At 42.6% G+C, this 19848-nt stretch overlaps 1 protein-coding gene across 10 annotated transcripts in view; it reads left to right on the forward strand.

Moving 5' to 3' along the window:
• Positions 1–19848, forward strand: part of KCNQ1 (potassium voltage-gated channel subfamily Q member 1) — a 332458-nt gene that overhangs the window by 75555 nt on the left and 237055 nt on the right. For all 10 annotated transcript variants that reach the window (XM_083425015.1, XM_083425014.1, XM_083425011.1 and 7 more), the window contains one exon: positions 13674–13764. In XM_083425015.1, coding sequence (XP_083281141.1) covers positions 13674–13764 — 91 coding nt within the window. The remainder of the gene's footprint in view (positions 1–13673; positions 13765–19848) is intronic.

The following is a 19848-nucleotide window of genomic DNA, read 5'->3' on the forward strand; positions in this document are numbered from 1 at the left end:
AAGTTTGGAAAGCTCTGCCTTAGCCTTTTCTTCTCTCAAAGAAGAGAAATTTAATACAGTACTATATTGCTATGTCATATTGTCAGCTGCACCTTATCATTTATCTTGCTGTTCTGAAAGTTACTGGCTATGTAACTTTCCAAACTTGCTGCCAATCTTTTTCAGGACAAAGAGGAGAACACAACCTTAGCTTGTTATACAAAAGGTTAATGCACAAAGGAAATGGCTATTTAGCACATGGGTGTCCATTTAATGGCATGGCTGATATTACTGAAATCTGCAACTATTTGATTCAAAATATGAAATTGCTGAACATTTCATGTTTGCCTCCATATGCATCAAGCTCCCTTCTCCACCCCAAATTCTTCTTTGAACTGAATTATAATGAAAACTGCTGTGCCATGCTTCTCCCCTCTCCTGCTGCCTTGAATGCTGCAACAGCAGTATCCCAGATGCTGGTACCATTATTTGCTAGTGTCCCTGGTCCTGGGATGAGGTCAAGGAAATGTTCTAGGTGGTAGAATGGGAGGAAGGTCCTACAGCTCAGGTTGTAAGGAGTATTCTGTGGCGGGATCATAGTTCTTGCATGGGGGTGAACCCTTCTCCTGCTTGTTCTCTGTGGTTGCCTCCTGCGCACTATGGAGTTGTCTAGTTGCAGCTGGAATTACAACTCCATCCTTGCCATAGACATTTCTGAGGGGTAGTTGTGTTAACCTCTTGCAGCAAAAACAGTTAAAGAGCATTGTTGCTCCTTATAAACATATTTTTTATTAAAGATTTCTTGGTTTACAAAAGTATGTGTGATGTCTCTTTTTTTCAAGACCAGCAAATCTATTATGACATAAGCTTTGCCAGATGCATGAAGTGAAATCTCAGTTGGCAGGCATATAAAGGAGAGAACTGTAAGGTGGGAGCTGAATGGCAATATGATGCAAAAATTACTGCCAGTGATAAGCAGAGCTTAAATATACGTTAAGTAGACACACATGGAACCTTTTACAATAGCAGCCTTATTGTGTGGCCCTTACTGTTAGCCTGGCAGAAGAGAGGCTGCGTATAGGTTGTTGCAATTTGTATAGTACGGTCGCATCTTACGGGCATTTAACTTGTTCAGTTTCAACCTAGTGTAGTTGAAGGCCAGCTGGATTAGATTGTGCTAGTTAAATGCACACAGAGTTTTCCCAGTGCACAAAAGAGTTTTCAAGCTCTCTGCCTTGCTTACCGGCCAAGGCCCTTTCAGCACATCAGCTCTGGAGGTGGTTGGGCAAAATCTCACAGGAACTTGCACAGCTCCCATGAGATCTTGCGAGAGCATCACAGAACTAGTGCCAGTAAGCAAGGCAGAGAGCACAGAAGGAGATTTTAAGCTCCAGAAGGGTAAGAATGCAGGCCTCCCCCTAACCCCCCACTCCAAGGAGGACTTTAGGGTTCATGTGGTGAGGCAAGGGGGAAAGTCCTGTTGCAGAAGTAGATCTTGTTCTGCACCCGTAACAACTTAGTTGAGCCCCAGCTTCAATACAAGGATGCCAAGTGACAGCTTGTGCAGGCATAGCCTTGATGTGCTTGCTTCTGACATTATTGATCTATGATCCGCTATAGTCTTAACAGCTGATTTGAATATTAACATTTTGCATATTTTGGAAACCTGCAGGAATAGCTGGGAAATTTAATATCTTAAAGCATAATTAGTTACATCAAGAACATGTGTTGTTCAGACATTTGTTCTTGATACATTTCAATACATTCTCTCAACACTATCTAAATATACACTCTGAAGTAGTAGCTTAACGTCGGGGTCTTTGAACTCAGACTGAAACTGGTATCTTGTCTTTGCTGACAGCATGCACATGACAATTTGATTATCCAGGGGCAGGTTAGCGACGCCTTCCTCATCCACAAACTTCTTAAATGGGCTTAATATGTGTGCTCTTTCAATTCATGAAACCTACTCAGAACATAAACTGCATGGACTGTCAACCATTTCACAGTTTGTGACTGTGGGCGAGGCGGCTAACAGTTGGAGGATCTAAGGCAGAGGTTTTCAACCTTTTTGAGTCCAGGACTCCCTTGACCAACTACATTGTTTCTGCAGCACTCCTGTGGGGCTCAGGAGCCCAGTTATGTCACCCCTTGCCTGCAGAGCTATCAGTCTCTCACCCTTTCTTGAACAACCTCCCTTGTGGAGTGTTCCCTCAGCCTCCTCTCCCCTCTCCTTGGGAGTCTTCTGGGCAGTCGCAGCTGCTGCCCCTGGTCTCTGAGGTGCCCCCCTGCCCCAAGGAGAGGTGCCTCCTCACACTGCCTCACAGGGGCCTGGGAATTGTCTGTCCATTCCCAACAGCAAGAGCTGGTGGACTGGCTGGCTGCGCTCCCTTGCCTGCTTGCTTGCTTATTCCGAGACTGCCCCAGCTTCTGGCAACCAGCACCCCCTCACCAGCCCTAGAGGCATCACTCACCTGTGGCGCTTATAGCCAGGACTGCTGCACAAACAGCTGTACACACCTTTGGGAGGCAGAGACATGAGAGGGCATCAGAGGAGGGTGGGAAGGAAAGAGGGCACCCCTGACTGTCATTCAAAGCACCCCAGGGTGCCACGGCACACCGGTTGAAAAACCACTGTACTGAAGGCTTCAAGAGTCTTTCATGGTAAATTTTTCATTTATTGGGGAAAGAGAAATGTGAAACAAGACTCTTATTTTAATCCCGAGAGAGAGAGAGAAAGAGAGAGAGAGAGAGAGAGAGAAGATGTTCCACATTTGTTATTAAAAAACAGCAACCCGCATAGTGCATTACATTGACCATCAAACACAGTCAGTGACCTGATGGTGCATGCAGAAAAGTCATCTTCAGGTTGACAGCTGCTATTATTTATTTGTTTCTTTATTTGACTTTTAGTCACTTATTATCCAAAGGTCTCCAAGTGACTTATAACACATTCAGAACATGAATATAAAAAAATTATACCATAAAAACAGAACAAAACAACCCCCCCATTACAGCCACTGGAAGCTCTGGCAGCACACTAATGACAAAACATCTTGGTCTATCAAAAGCCTGGGGAAGATCCTAAGATTGTTAATGAAAGATGTTAATGAAGGCACCAGGCAGACCTTGAGAGTGGGGGCCTCACTCTCCTTTGTCATCACCCTCTGAGCTTCCCTTAGACCTGGAAATCTGGAAAAGGGCCCCAGAAGAAGCTCTAAGGGTCTGGGTATATTCATATCAGGGGAGGCATTCTAGATGATGTTGGGGTCCCGAGCTTTAAGGCAAAACCATCACTTTGAATCTGGTTCAGAAGCATACAGGCAGGCAGTGTAGTTGTAACAGAAAAGGTGTTAAGTGGCATGTTCACTTTGAACCTGTCACCAGTTGCACATCTACATTCTGTACTAATTGAAGCTTCTGAACAGTCATCAAAGGCAGCCAAGTGTAAAGTGCATTGCGATAGTTCAGTATTGAGGTTACCAAAGCACAGATGGCTGTAGTCAAGTTAACCCTGTCCAGAGAGGGTTGTCGTTGTGCCATAACCTATGCTGATGTACTTTGCACCACTGAGATGACCTGCACCTCAAGTGACAGAAATGGATCTGGAAGAACCCCCTAGCTATGAACCTGCTCCTTCAGAGGGAGTGTGGCTCCATCTACAGTAGGCTGCACACCACTCCGCTGGTCAGAGGAACTACTCACTAAGAGCATCTCAGTCTTGTTTGGATTCAGCTTCAGTTTACTGGCCCACATCCAGCCCATGATTGCTATCGAGCACTAACTTAGCACATGCACAGATGTGTATTCTAGTATTGTTTCAGAAACGAATGCCAGTGTAATTGGTTTGTTGATGTCTCTATATTGTTAAGTAGGTGCACCCCAATTCTCTGTGTGATGCTCCAGAGGAGCAGCACTTATCTGGGTTTGGTTTCCCTTGGAATGAGGTCACTGGAGGCTTACTGCTATTTCGTAATATTAGCCTTTATTTACAAACAAACAGGTTGAGCACAGCTGAAGGGAGATCCGGACGGCCCATTAGCCTCACTGAGGCAGTGGCATGCCTTCGCTGCTCCTCCTTTGGCTATGGATAGGAGCCACACCACCTTGGAGACACCTGCTTGCCCGCTAGCTGAGACTCGCCTCTTCCTCTTCCTCCACTTCTCAGAAGGCCCATGAGGAGCACACTGCTTGCCGCTGCCTAGGAAGTGTGGGGTTGCCACCACTGCCACTGCTCCCCCACCTACTCCTCTCTGGCCTTTTTTCTCCCATGCCACCTTCAGTGTGCCAGGGCTTCCCTGGACTGCCTCTAATTGCCTCAGGTGGTATTGATGGCAGTGGGACATCGTTTTCTGTTTTGCCTCAAGCAGCAAATGCCTTGGGCTGGCCCTAGGTGAAGGTACAATATTTAATACTCAGGCAGATGTCACAGCATTCACTATCCCCTGTGGGATGAAAAGTAGCTGATATATGACTTGAAGGAAGAATGTGGCTAACAGGGGAAGAGTTCAGCAACACCGCTCCCCACTTTCCCCCTCAGAAACTCCCCATTCTGTGATTCTGTGAAAATGCATTTTAGGTTCGCAACAGTTCCTTGAAGCCCCATCACCAAATTATTTTCTCCTTGGATTCCTTTGTTAGCTCCCTCCATTCTTTCATCGAGTTTCGCTTCCCCACCATGACAGCTTTCCATTTGGCAATTGCTCAATATGTTGGTTTTCTCCTACTCTACATATATCCTGGGGGGGGGGGGGGGAGAGTAGAATTTGTTTGCACAGGTGCAAGTTTTCTGTAGTAGAATGACACTAGAAGTTTCTTATTATTTCAGACTTTTAGCATGTGTGGGCAGTTAAATTGCCTTTTGTGTTCAGACTTGGCTCTTGTTGTAAGAGATCATCAGGTTTGAATGTGCTGCCATTGTCCAACCTGTATTTAGCGAAGTTCACTTCTTTCTGTGACCGCTGAACCCTTTGTGCCATTTTTGCCTTTTACTAGTAGTAAAAGGTAGAAGAGGGAGTGGTTATAATAAAACATGCTGGCAAATTGTGTAAGGTCAGCCTGTGGAAAATAACTTTGGTGAAGTGTTTTGCTTCAGCGCTATTCTCTATTCTGCATTTAAAAACAGTGTTGCATATATGTATGGCACTTTATAAAATGTGGAAAAAAGACTTAACCGTGCCTACCTTTTTAATTGATTAGCAGCTGAACTGCCCTGGTGTCTAAGATGCTGCTTATGCACCATGCAATATGAATGAACCCCAGACAAGGCTGTACTCTCCGTCCAGAAATCGGAGAATAGTACTTGACCCCCATTTGTAAGTGATGTCATAAAGACACCAAAGCTTAGCTTTTGTTTTTCACCAGAGGACCATGCAGCACTTTGCAGACACTAAGCAGGTTCTCAGTATGTCGTTGGATACAGAGCAGAATGAATATTAGGCTTTCACAAGTATTCTCCTAGTGTAGGCATTCACACTGTTGTGTACTGCTTGTCTAGTAGTATTGGGTCCAGAAACTGATGTTTGTTCCCTGTCATAATCACACATATTGAAGTTGGACAAGTTGGTCATTGTGTATATTATGAAGCAGAGTGACAGATGTTGCCTTGTTTTATATATATGCCAAAGCAACACCATTTGCTCTTCTGCCTGTAATACTAAACAGCAATTTCATATGGGTACATTTTTCATTTCGAGAATCCTTTACGTGCCCTTCAGCTGGTATTTGAATGGACACAAGCAATATTTTGAATCTACAGGAAAATGGAGAATCTTATACATAAATAAAATGTCTTCAAAAACCTAGACGTTTGCTTATATTTGTCAGCAATTGATGCAGCCTTGACCCAAGGTGTTCACAGATGCAAAGAAGCATTTTTAAATAAATCATTTTCTGAGTACTTCTTATCTGCCACAAATAAGCTAGGAGCAAGTATTGTGTACAGTGGTACCTCAGGTTACATACGCTTCAGGTTACATACGCTTCAGGTTATAGACTCTGCTAATGCAGAAATAGAGAAGTGTGTGCCTGTCCTCTCAACTTTTAACCAAACAACGTGATCCTCAAGTTAATTGCATGGTCTGCAGATCTTGTAGCTGCATGTTCTTGCTGGACATAGCATCCACCCTCTTGATTTGTGTGATGTTCAAATGTGCATTGGCCATAAATCTGGAAAAAACTCCAGAAATATGCAGTCTCTCAGAGGTGGTGCAGGGGTTATAATCTCTGGGCTGTGGCTTCTGCTTAATGTTCTAATTGAGATAATACCCTTCTGTGCAAGGAAAGATCTGGGGGATATTTTACTTAAACCACCACTATATAATGATGGCATTTTGAACAGCTGTTTACAAATAGCCGCCAAGATATTAAATGTTCAAGTAGGAAAGCACTTTTGACCTCACTTGCTTTGAAATAATTGTACAATGAAATACAGCACAAAGCAGAATAATAGTTTGCTGGAGCCCTGAAATCAGCTGCATTGTGTCATTTCTGATAAACCTGTTTTACTAGTAACACAGCCTTGGATTACTTACGCACACTGCTTCCTATCTCTTTTTAAAATAGCAGGTGGGGTGTTTTTTTTTTTAAAGCAACCAAATATTGTATGCTTTTTGTCACAGTGTGTGTGTGTTTCACTTTTATTGGTGCTACCCTTTTCATTTACTGGTTGTCCCTTGTTCACAGGGGTGGGGATATAATATAGAGAACTACTTCAGAGAAAACATTTAAGATACAGTAAATACGCGGGTCTTTTTTCCACATTTTATAAAGTGCCATACATATATGCAACACTGTTTTTAAATGCGGAATAGAGAATAGCGCTCAAGCAAAACACTTCACCAAAGTTATTTTCCACAGGCTGACCCTACACAATTTGCCAGCATGTTTTATTATAACCACTCCCTCTTCTACCTTTTACTTCTAGTAAAGCACTCACATGCAAGGCTTCCGTCTCACTGGGATTCAGCTTCTGTTCGTTAGGCTTCATTCAGTCCATTACTGTGTCCAGGCATTGGTTCAGCACAGGTATGAACACAAGCAACATATTTTAGAGCTGCCCAGGAAGTTATCTTCCAGCATTAAAGATCAAAATTGGCTATCTATTCTGCCTCTGTTTTGGAAGCCACATTTCACATAGCACCTCCCTAATCACTCTGCCAGAGGAGCAGACCAGACTCAGTTGCCTCATGGGGCATTTGTGCTTTACATGCGCCACCCCAGCTTCAACATCCAGCTTCAACAACAGAAACCAGGAGCACATGGGGCTCCCCTCCTCACCATGCTCCCAGCCTTATCATCAGTTGCACCCCACTCACCCAATTGATTGCCAAGGTGATCATCAATGCACTGGAAACTACTGTATTTTTTGCTCTATAAGACTCACTTTTTCCCTCCTAAAAAGTAAGGGGAAATGTGTGTGCGTCTTATGGAGCGAATGCAGGCTGCACAGCTATCCCAGAAGCCAGACCAGCAAGAGGGATTGCTGCTTTTACTGCGCAGCGATCCCTTTTGCTGTTCTGGCTTCTGAGATTCAGAATATTTTTTTTCTTGTTTTCCTCCTCCAAAAACTAGGTGCATCTTGTGGTCTGGTGCGTCTTATAGAGCGAAAAATACGGTATTTTAAAATCATATGTGCCAGCTCTGGGGCTAGGGTAATGTTGTGTCATCAATGGGGGCATGAACTCAACTGTAGGAGTACAGGCTTAATGTGCTCTTCTCCTGAGCCTCCCCTTCCTGCCCCAGAGTCTGCCCTGTTTAAGCTGTTCTGCCATGCATTCCACAGAGGTATCTGTCATGGCAGTGGTGTTTCTTGTATTCTGTTGGCATAGCAAGGCCCAATCTGATAGCCCTTTTCCTCCAGTATGGAAATGTGTCCTGAATGTTTTAAAAGGTAGAGGTAAAGGACCCCTGACAGTTAAGTCCAGTCGCAGATGAGACTGGGGTTGCGGTGCTCATCTCGCTTGCTTTACAGGCCGAGGGAGTCGGCGTTTGTCCGCAGACAGTTTTTCTGTGTCATGTGGCCAGCATGACTAAGCCGCTTCTGGCACAACAGAACACCAAAACCAGAGCAGCGCATGGAAATGCCGTTTACCTTCCTGCCAGAGCAGTACCTATTTATCTACTTGCACTTTTGGGCGTGCTTTCAAACTGCTAAGTTGGCAGGAGCTGGGAGCTTATCGCGTCACGGGCATTCAAACCACTGATCTTCTGATCTGCAAGCCAAAAAGGCTCAATGGTTTAGACCACAGTGCCACCCGCGTATTTAAAGGTAAAGGTAAAGGTACCCCTGCCCGTACGGGCCAGTCGTGTCTGACTCTAGGGTTGTGCGCCCATCTCACTTAAGAGGCCGGGGGCCAGCGCTGTCCGCAGACACTTCCGGGTCACGTGGCCAGCGTGATGAAGCGGTTCTGGCGAACCGGCACCAGAGCAGCACACGGAGACGCCGTTTACCTTCCCGCTATGAAGCGGTACCTATTTATCTACTTGCACTTAGGGGTGCTTTCGAACTGCTAGGTGGGCAGGAGTTGGGACCGAAAGATGGGAGCTCACCCCGCCGCGGGGATTTGAACCGCCGACCATGTGATCGGCAAGCCCTAGGTGCTGAGGTTTTACCCACAGCGCCACTAGAAGTGGCTAGGAGAACCTTTAAGCCAGCTTTGTCTGGTACACCAGGTATGACATTTCCTGGACCTGGATAACCTGATCACAGTAGATAACCGTAAGGCTCAACCTCTGCAATACATTCTGTGTGGGGCTTCTCTTAATATTGGTCTTGAAGTTGTAGCTGGTACAAGATGTGGCTGCTAAGCAGCTTTATGGAGTGACATGTCACCAGCATGTGACCCTTTTTAAAGCAATTGCACTGGCTACTAATATACTACTGGGCCATGTTTAAGCTTAAGGTATTGACATATAAAACCCTTACTACACACAGGCAAATTGATGTGGAGACAGGAATTCCTACAGATACCGTATTTTTTGCTCTATAAGACTCACTTTTTCCCTCCTAAAAAGTAAGGGGAAATGTGTGTGCGTCTTATGGAGCGAATGCAGGCTGCACAGCTATCCCAAAAGCCAGAACAGTGAAAGGGATCACTGCGCAGCGCTCCTCGCTGTTCTAGCTTCTGGCTTAACCGTGCGAAGCCTCTTCAGGGCAGCGAGATGAAGATTCCCCCTGCCCTGAAGAGGCTTTGCGTGGCTATCCCAGAAGCCAGAACAGCGAGAGGGATCGCTGTGCAGCAATTCAGAATATTTTTTTTCTTGTTTTCCTCCTCCAAAAACTAGGTGCGTCTTATGGTCTAGTGCGTCTTATAGAGCAAAAAATATGGTACCTTGATCTCTGACCATGTTTGGTCTTTAAAGGCAACATTTGGAATTGTGTTAGGAAATTAACCAGCAACAGTTACCGTATTTTTCGTCCCATAGGACACTCCGTCCCATAGGACGCACCTAGTTTTTGGGGGGGAAATAAAGGAAAAAATTTTTCCCTTTATTTCCCCCCCAAAACCAGGTCGGGGAAACCGAACCAGGTCGAGGAACAGCGGGGTGGCGACGCTGCGCCTCCTTGTTGTCCCCCGAACTTGTGGGGCTGGCCGATGTCTGTCCGGCGGGCGGGGCGCTTTGCTTCAGGGCGCTCTTCGTGCCGGGCGGCAGGCTGCTATCCCCAGCGTAGGGTTCCCGCAGGGCTCCAACACGCTGCGGATGTCTGCCTGGCAGGCGGGGCGCTCTGCTTCAGGGTGCCTCTCGTGCCGGGCGGCAGGCTGCTATCCGCAGTGTGGGGACCCCTGTGGGGAACTCCCGCAGGGCTCCAACACGCTGCGGGTGTTGGATTTCCCCTTCATTTTTGGAGGGGGAAAAGTGCGTCCTATAGGGCGAAAAATACGGTAGATCGTTAGGTTTTATAAATCATGCAAAAGCTAATCATGAAGCAGTCTTTCTGGGCAATTCTGTATGCAGATGTTTTTTGAACTACTGAAATGGACCCCAGATGAGGTGTGTGTGTTGCTATGTAAAATAGGGAAAAATGATAAATGCACTAGTGAAGTGGGATATGCTAGGCATTTTAAAGTTTATGGGAGGGATAGATAGCTGAGCCCGATTGATCAAAAAGTATGTATCACACAAGTAATATACATTCTGGCAGCTTTACATGCAGAGCAGGTTGCAGGGTGCTGCAAGTATTTTAAAAATGCCAATCAACTTCTAATTTTACAACAGAGATACATGAGAAAGTTTCTCATTGAACAGACAAATTTTTATAGATATAAAATACATAATTATATGTAGCTAAACAAAATTGCAATATGTATCCAGAAGACATGCAAAACAATTCATTGTATGTTCTGGGTACTGCAGCTGAAGGCTGCTATAAGTGAATCCTCTGACTTCCTGTAGCTCTTGTCCATAAGATAAACAGATTACCACTTTTTAAGCATTTGTGTACTTCAGTTGTCTCTGTTTATAAAGAAGGTTTTGAAACTAAGTTGTAAAAACATGATGCACATGATACAAACTGCTTCTTTCCCAAACCTTCTTTAACATCAGTATGCTTGGTGTGATATTGGAATTGGCCCATAGATATGTGGCTGTTCATTTAAATTATGTGCTGCAGATATATTTTCTAATTCTGGGAACACATCATTCTTAGATGTCTAAATTATTGGTCACCAAATGTCAATTGTGATAGAAAAATTAAGATCTGGACTCTCCTTTTGGAAGCAATGCAGGATAATTTGTTTCCATTAGGTTATCATAGTTACTGGATCTTTATTTCCTGGGGCTGGGGTAGATGGCCATTAGAAATGTGTCAACTGGCCAAAAAAAAAAAGGTGTTTCTGTATTATTTTGATTGATAAAGAAAGTTGTCATAGGCTTTGAGATGTTGCCATCTGGTGGTCAGTTTTCTACTTGGCTGGACAGTAAATAGCTGCTATATCAGCTGTTGAATTCATAAAGGGTCTTCATAGCCCACTTTCTTGAGGGGGAGGAGCAACAACCAAATTCAGATATCTGAGACATGGTTTTACCTTGATGTTAAAGCAATTCTTGATGCTGCTCATTTTATTTGTGTTATGATCCATAAATGTTGTTTTCTAGATACCTTCATTCTTGTTTTATTTAGTATTGTAACATGGATGCATGTTTGCACTTTTAAGCAAATCAATGTCCTCTTTGTTTAGAAATCTTTAAAATTAATACGCATTAAACAGGATCCGAAAAGCCATTGGAAGAAGGAAAAGAGCTGCTAGTGCTTTTGTGTGTGTGTGTGTAAATGCAAACTTGTGCAAGAGTTCATCTAGTGCTGAAATATGTACGTTCCATTGCTGTCCTCATGCTTCCATTTTTAAATAGTTTTTACAAATTTATGGAAGCGGAAGAATATTTCTAGTTTTAGTTTCACTTTCATATTGAGCACTAGCAAAAAGTGTAAAACAGTCCTTTCATAAGTAGCAGATACTATTGCATGCAGAAGGACATCTAACAATGTGGACACCAATTATGCAAACATGTATCTATAAAACAATTGTTCTGTGGGGGAGATGGCTTTGGGAAAAATATTTCTGTCAAATAGTTGAGGTTATAGAATTAAACAATTAATATGGGAATATGGGGGCTGCATGTTTCAGATTAATAATTTCAGCTTTTTCCTGGCACACACACACATGCACAAGTATCCTGTTTGTGCGTCTTGTTTTCTTAAAAAGTACAAATATTATTGCATTGTTCAGAGCTGTTTCAGGAAATCCAGTTCAGAATTGGGGGGGGGGGGGAGGATATCTACTGTTTGACATGCCCTGTAATTCTTTTATTCTGCACAAATAATAGCAGAAAGATGGCAGGATTGGGGCATAGGTGAGCACACACTGATTGAATGTGATGACTATTTAAATGCTAAGTCTTAATTTACCACAAGACTACTGCATGAAATTGTGGGATTTTGTGTTTTTACATTGCACAGGAAGCAGCCCACAACCATGGTTGTTTGCTATATGGTCGGTCACGCAGCTGTGTCTGATGAGCAGACACAGTAGCTCCATGTTGGCCCAATGTGTGGTGGGCTTATGGCTCCCAGAGAGGAGCTGTTGCAGCTGGTTGAATTGGCAATAGCATGTCAAATGCTGCAACAGCACAGCCTGCATGTTACCTGCATCTCAAATATGCAAAGAGTTTGCTAGGGTCAGGTGGGAGAAGTGCTGCAAGATGAATTTGTACCTGTGTGGACATTGATGAAAACAAAATACCAGTACAAGGAATCATTTATAACGTTTTAAAGTCTTACGACTGCTGTTGCAAAAGCTTAAAACAGTGGTACCTCGGGTTAAGAACTTAATTCGTTCCAGAGGTCCGTTCTTAACCTGAAACTGTTCTTGACCTGAGGTACCACTTTAGCTAATGGGGCCTCCCGCTGCCACTGCGTCACTGCCGCATCATTTCTGTTCTCATCCTGAAGTAAATCTCTTAACCCGAGGTACTATTTCTGGGTCTGTAACCTGAAGCGTTTGTAACCCGAAGCGTTTGTAACCTGAGGTACAACTGTACATGGTCCCTAGTTCCCACTCTGTCCTTCAATTTGGTAGAAAGCCAATATGAAATTCTCATGGGTGGGTGTATTTATTTATGTATTGTTACACTTACCTTACTTTTGAGGTGGCTGAGGGGTGTTTGTGAGTGTCCTTTCTTTCATACCACAAACCATCTCACCGGTGCTCTGCATTCTGCAGCCTTGTTGCTAAGCCCAGGACCAGGATGAAAGCATCAGGAAGTTACTCCTCCCATAGAGGTTTTTCAGATCAGGAAGTGTAGGTCGGCTGCAGGCTGCTACAAAAATGTTTACAGCAGGGGTGGGGAAATATTTCTTCAGTCTGACAACAGTAAGGTGAGCTCAAAATCTACAGAAATTCTAAAGAAAATTTCAAGTGCCCTGAGTGAGGCAGGAAAATGAAAGTTTCTCTCTTGGAAGAGGAAAAATAAAAATAAAAATTGTAGGTCAGGCTTTGACATAGGTAAAGGTAAAGGGACCCTTGACTATTATGTCCAGTCGCGGTTGACTCTGGGGTTGGCAGCTCATCTCACTCTATAGGCCGAGGGAGCCAGCGTTTGTCCGCAGACAGCTTCCGGGTCATGTGGCCAGCATGACTAAGCCGCTTCTGGTGAACCAGAGCAGTGCACGGAAACACCGTTTACCTTCCCGCTGGAGCAGTACCTATTTATCTACTTGCACGTTTGACATGTTTTCGAACTGCTAGGTTGGCAGGAGCAGGGACTGAACAACGGGAGCTCACCCCATCGCGGGGATTCGAACCACCGACCTTCTGATCAGCAAGTCCTAGGCTCTGTGGTTTAACCCACAGCGCCACCCGCATCCCTCTGGCTTTGACATAGCATCAATGTATTTCTTATGGATTATGAGATTCTGTCCAAACTCTGCACTGCTCTCTAGTTCAACAAAAGTAGCCATGGTGTTAGCATCAGGCCTCCACTCATCTCCAAACTCTTATTTTCTCCCCTGCAACAAATGAGCAACTACAGACCTCTTTCCCATTCTCTCCCCATTCATGGACAATTCAATATTGGAATATGGATAGCCTTTTTACAAAAATGTGCTTGCTGTTTAGTTTTTTTTTGCCTTACGTACCAGCTTTCTAATGAAATACTTTAGTGATTTTAATTTTCCTTTTTTCTTTTTTTTCCAGTTTCCTCATAGTGCTGGTCTGCCTTATATTCAGTGTGCTTTCCACGATTGATCAGTACGCAGCTCTTGCCACAGGAACATTATTTTGGATGGTATGCCAATGGATATTTGCTTTATATATCATCTTAGGAACAATGCTTGTGTCTGCTTGCTGTTGAATTACTTTGAAAATGTGACTTTCAGTAATGTGTACATGCCAGCCCTCTCTTGTTTTTTTTGCATTGATTTATGGTGGTGTTTTTGGTTCCTTTTTTTCAAAACACAATTTCTGAATATGCATACTGATCCTTATCAATACAGTCATGCTAATTGTCCCCTGATTCTGCACCTGTGCATTTAGACAGAAAAGAGTGTGCCATGGATCCACAGCATCCTCTTAAGGTAAATTGTATCAAGTTCATGGGATGCCTCTTAATAGCACCATAAACAGTCCTTGCCCTCCTCTGTTTCTTACTAGTACTTTGGTAGGAGTTAGCTGGCATTGCATTACCTGACTTAATTTCTTAGGGTGGGCAAGCCAGCATTTATATTTAATTCGACTTGCCATTCTTTGAACAATTAGTCCTGCAGTTGTTTTGTGTGTTGGGAATTCCCTATTATACGTGCATTAATTGTTAATGTTGGCAAAACCTTAGCCTTCGTTTTCCAGCGAGTCAGCTTTCAGAGTTCATATTTATAATTGGGGAGCGGGCGCAGTCTTTATGTCTTTCAGGTGCAGTTCACTACGCTTGTACAATATTGGTTTTCTTTTCTTTCTTTTTTCCTTTGTCACTTATTGATAATTAATTAAATATATATATTAACGGAGCTGGTCATGAACAGCTACTTGCGGTAGTTGAGGAATAACCAGTACGGTTTTCACGAGGAAACAGATTAGCAAACTTCTACATAGGGTTCGAGAGTTTATTTATTTATTACCTGCCCTTCGCTGTAAGGTCCCAGGGCAAGTTGCAACTTTTAAAACAATATTAAAAACAATTTAAAACATACAGGCAATATTTGGCAAGCTCCTAAACCAGCCGTCCCCAGCCTCATGCCCTCCAGGAGTTTTAGACTACAGTTTTGTTTTTTAAAGAACTTATAAAAGTTGTTTCTGAAGTGTCAGTGGACTGGCTATTAATGTCATTGTGGCCATTATTGCTTTATAGGGCTATGCATGCACATGGCGCTTTACAGAACCCTGCCTGAAGATATGCACCATCTAAAAATTGGCACTGGAGATACCAGAAGAAGGGAAAGGAAATGTAGGCAGGGGAAAAACGAGGGGATATGCATTCATTTTGTAGAGCATGGGTCTGTCTGTCTTGGCCACTGCAAATTGTAGCAGTTCATTCAGTCGCCTGTCCTATTTATTGATTGTGCTTGTGTTTTATCTACCTGTTTGAGTATTGTTTTGTATTTTATTTCATATTTTACAGTTAACTGCCTTGAACACAACTGTTGCAACGCATCTCTAATAAATAACTACAGTGGTACCTTGGTTTAAGAACAGCTTAGTTTATGAACAACTTGGATTAAGAATGCTGCCGGAAGTAGGTGTTTTGGTTTGTGAACTTTGCCTTGGAAGCAGAACATGTTTCACTTCCTGTTGAGTGTGTTCCATTTGTAAATTGTATCCCCCGCTGCTATGGGAAAGCACGCCTTGGTTTAAGAATGCTTTGGTTTAAGAATGGACTTACAGAATGGATTAAGTTTGTAAACCAAGGTACCACTGTAAAGAGCTTTTGTGAAATGCTTCAGAGAAAAGTTGGCTCTTGAGGAGGGATTTGAAATCTAAAGCTAAAAGGCACAACACAAAAGGAAAATGGAAGGAGGTAAAAAGCAAGCTTGGGCATTGTTCCTGGTTACATAGTTATTGTAATGGCCAGTTGGAATGACTTTCAGAGCACAATACTGTACACAGTTAAGCAATTTTATTTCTGAATGATTTTATCTGCGGGATTAATTTTCTGCCATTAGGTGGCAGTGCTGGTAGGGTTTTGCCTTTCTGCTTTGTGCTGGCAGTTTTTCAACACCCGCGAAAGTTGGATCCAAGCCTGTGACTGGATCATCATGTTGTAGGCCAGGGTATATGTACACTTGGCACGTTTAAAATATTGGTGTAAGAGAGTTTTGGCCATGACTCATGAAGAGAATGAGGCATATTTGTGTAAAAATTGTTTTTGAGAGTTCAATATTTAAACTATAGAAAAAGTAAATTCAAACACATATTCTCCCTGCGAGACTATATTTTTCTTTTATTTTCATAAGCAAGAGGTTTTATGGTGCCAAGACACAGCAGAATGTTGTTATCTCAGCATGATCTAAGAAAACCCAAGCACATGATCCAAGTGGATTAAATATTCTTCTGAACAGAGGGATATACGGTGTGCCTGAAAAAGCTATTTTCTCTCACGAATCTCATTTTGTTGTCAGTTTTGGTCCCAGAATTACAAGGGTACATATTTGTAGAGAAAATGCAACATCACATGTGCTAGATTACTTTTCTTCCCTTCAGGATTTAACTCTTGCTAATATTGGAGCATTTTTCATGTTGGCTTAAAAGTATATAAGCCCTTCAATGTTTACTTTCCATTGTTTTTACTATTAATGTTTTTGGCAGAGATGCTTGTTTTCAATGTTGTATCAAAGAGAAACTAGGGCAGAGTCAATGTCAAAGGAAGCCTAAAAAGTTCTTTCTCACACAAACACCTCACTATTCAGGATAAGAAGTAAGGTAGGCAGGGTGGTTAATTGAATCACTGGGCTTTTTTTTTTTAAGATAATTTTCATTATATGTGAACAGCTGCCACCGCCCTTTACTACAGAGTGAAACAACTACAGAGTGAAACAACTTATCCAATTTTATAAACTTTGTTATTCATCTACATTTCATTTCATTTAAAAAAACATGAATTGAGGTTTGCAATTTATAGCTAACATTCATCCTTTTGTGGTCAGCAAAGCCTGCATAACCCATTTTCAGATCAATGGGGTTTTCATCTGTATTTAAGAACTGCTGCACATGTCTATACACACACACACACACACACACACACACACACACACAAAATTACCAAGCAACCTGTGTGTAAATTGTATCATAGGACACATGGATTAGTCATGGGTATTTGGTGTGCATACACTTAAGATTGCAACGTCTTATGATTATTATAATAATAATATTATAATATTAATTATAATATTATTAATAATAATAATAATTTATGTATACCCCGCCCATCTGGCTGGGTTTCCCCAGCCACTCTGGGCGGCTTCCAACCAAATATTAAAAACAATACAGTATCAGACATTAAAAACTTCCCTAAACAGGGCCGCCTTCAGTTGTCTTTTAAAAGTAAAATAGTTGTTTATTGCCTTGACATCTGCTGGGAGGATGTTCCACAGGGCAGGCGCCACTACCGAGAAGGCCAAAAGTGTTCCATTAATTCTTACACAGAAATGCTTTCAGTGTAGGAATTTGGCAATGTAATGTCTGAAGTGACCTGGACTAGTTGCTGGATGGTAGCCCATAGGTGTCAGACTGATCGTTTTCTAAATCAATAAGCAGGTCCTAAACTTCCCACAGATCCAGAGCATCCTGCAGGTAACCAACAGGTGGCGAATGCTTTCTCCATCCCATCTTGGCAAAATGCCTCAGTAATAGCAGTGAGCTTCTTTTTTTGCTGCCAAGTGTGCTGATATTTATTGTGACATTTATATAGCTTACATACGATGTCTTAATCAATTAGTTGTCTGTTAATTAACTTGTTAGTTGACTAAAGCGGCAATCCTATGCCCATTTGCCTGACAGCTAGTGCTGTTGAACTGATGAGTAGGCATGTTTAGGATTGCATTGTAAATTGCATTTGTAAATAAATGTGCTTATTTGAAGGCCTGAATGAAGGTGTTTGTTTTCAGGAACCTGAAAAAGGGGCATTTCACTCCTAATATTGGCATTATCCACCAAGGGCTATTCTGTGCATGTAGAAAAATCATGAGATAGAGTTCTTCTGGAATTGTAGTACTTTAGATTTCAGGTGTATGTCACAATCTTGAATGCTCACTCATGAAAAAAGGCTCCCTTCAACTAGTAAACTAGTATATAAGGGCAAATGTAGGTTAGGACACTCCTACCCCACCCTGATGTACTAGTTTTCTACAAGCAGGGTTTGTTTTTCATGATTTTTAAAAAATGTAATCCTCCCCTCCATCTCACCAGACCTACAGTCTCAAATGACACTGTCCAGAAAGGACTCTGTCGTGTAATTTTTCTTCTTCGCTCTAAGAAGGTGTACTGTTGTCTCCAAGGATGATGAAACTTGAAAAACGGATAAATAGTTTGCTTGGGGTTTTTGTAGTTATTGTTGTTCTGAAACAGAGTTGCATATTGTATAACATTTGCACCTATTTTCAAACACTGGCCAGCAAAACCCCTGCTTTTAATGGGTTGCATGAGAGGAGGATGAGAACACACATAATATACACACCACTTCTGGAGATTTTAAATGGGTATCTAAGAATATTGCTATCCCAGCTGTTGCCCTCCTCTCTCCAGTGTGAGAAACAGTGAGGGTGAATGCGAGGTCTGAAATTATTTTGCCTCAAGACCTTATCCAAATATGCTAAGACCAGTTTCTACGGGCCTTTTTGTATTTTAATGTGAACACCTGAACACAAAATACGCAAGTGGCACATGGACTGTGAACTGCAACTGTGTGTATTATTACCACCCTTATTTTAGCTTAAAATGTGGCTGGAGGCCTCACTATTGCATGCCTGCTTTTAAAAGGGAGATAATACTGCAAGCATGGTACCTGGGCAAATACAAAAAAGGTCTCAGGCCATACTGCTCTGGAAAGAGAGTGTAAAATGAGGCCAGAATATTGAAGGGAAGAACATCGCTGCTATCTTTCAACTATGAATTGGCACAGAAGGGAAAGATTTCATTTGCAAAATCTACAGGGGGCAGTGTTAAGCCGTCTTGTGAGGCAACTGCAACCGAGGGTGCCTTCAAATGGTTAAACGGTTAATTCTGCCATCATTTAATCATGAAAAATATTTTTTTTCCAAATAGTACGTGAGATATATATTTTAAAGTAAACAAAGAACTGTGGGGGGGAATAAGGGTCAGAGCTAATTGTTAATGAATATAATTCTTGTATAATCCCCCACAGCATTTGTAACTGAGTTCATGAATTTTATAGTGCCCTGGTAAGACTGCGGGGCAGGGGGAGATCAGGTATAGGGAGACAAGATTTGTACCTCTATAAAAATAATATTCAGAGTGTGTATATGTCTCCTGCAGTGTCCTTTCATCCATTCCCTCATAACTGTAATTCTGCTCTAAGCTTTTCAGTGGGGAAAATAAGCCTTGTATTGTTAGGCAGTGCACTGCAACGCAATGAAAGCCGTCCCCATGGAAAAAGCAGTCATACATTAAGAGGGGTCATTGTGGTACAGTGGTTAGAGTGTCAGCTGAGGAGCAAATTCAGGTTCATACCTTTACTGTGCACCTCTGTTAGCATAGCCTACCTCAAAGGGTTACTATTAGGATCAAACTGGAGGTGAGGAAGATCCGTGTATGTGGCCCTGAGCTCCATGAAATCAGGATGCAGGATTAAAATGGAATAAAATGAGTAAACAACATATTTCAGATTGATTTTTAAAAAGCAAAAGCAAACGTTATGCCTCAATTGTCATTTCCCTTAATAAAAGTAGCAAACTATGTTGCACTTTTTATTACCTGGCCTTTCATGTTCTTGTTGAAGAAGAAAAAACAGAAAATGTGAATTCAGCGAAGAGACGCCCTTAATTCACGTGGTCCTGACCCTGTAAGGAAGGGCTCTGGGCAGAACTTTTGGATGTGACAGATTGCAATCCAGCACAGACCAATAGGGGTAAATTGCTCTTGCCATTGGCAGGCTGCTTCTCATCGCCAACGTGATATGACATAGTGATTTCAGTATAATGACTGTAGTGGAGCATCTGTGTTACAAAAACCATTGTTGGCAAGCTCAGTTTAGAGGATGGAGGCTGAATGGGTGGAGGAGGTTATCTGCTGCTGGGATGGGGGTGGGGAACATGGCCAGTTTTCAGCTGGAAGAACAGTTGTGGGTTTTGAGGAGGGAGGATAATGGAGTTGAAACTGGGTACATCTTAAATGGTACCTATTGAGGTGCTAGTTGCAAGGGCAG

Source organism: Podarcis tiliguerta (assembly GCF_965153285.1).
Source record: "Podarcis tiliguerta genome assembly, chromosome: 1".
Taxonomy (NCBI): domain Eukaryota; kingdom Metazoa; phylum Chordata; class Lepidosauria; order Squamata; family Lacertidae; genus Podarcis; species Podarcis tiliguerta.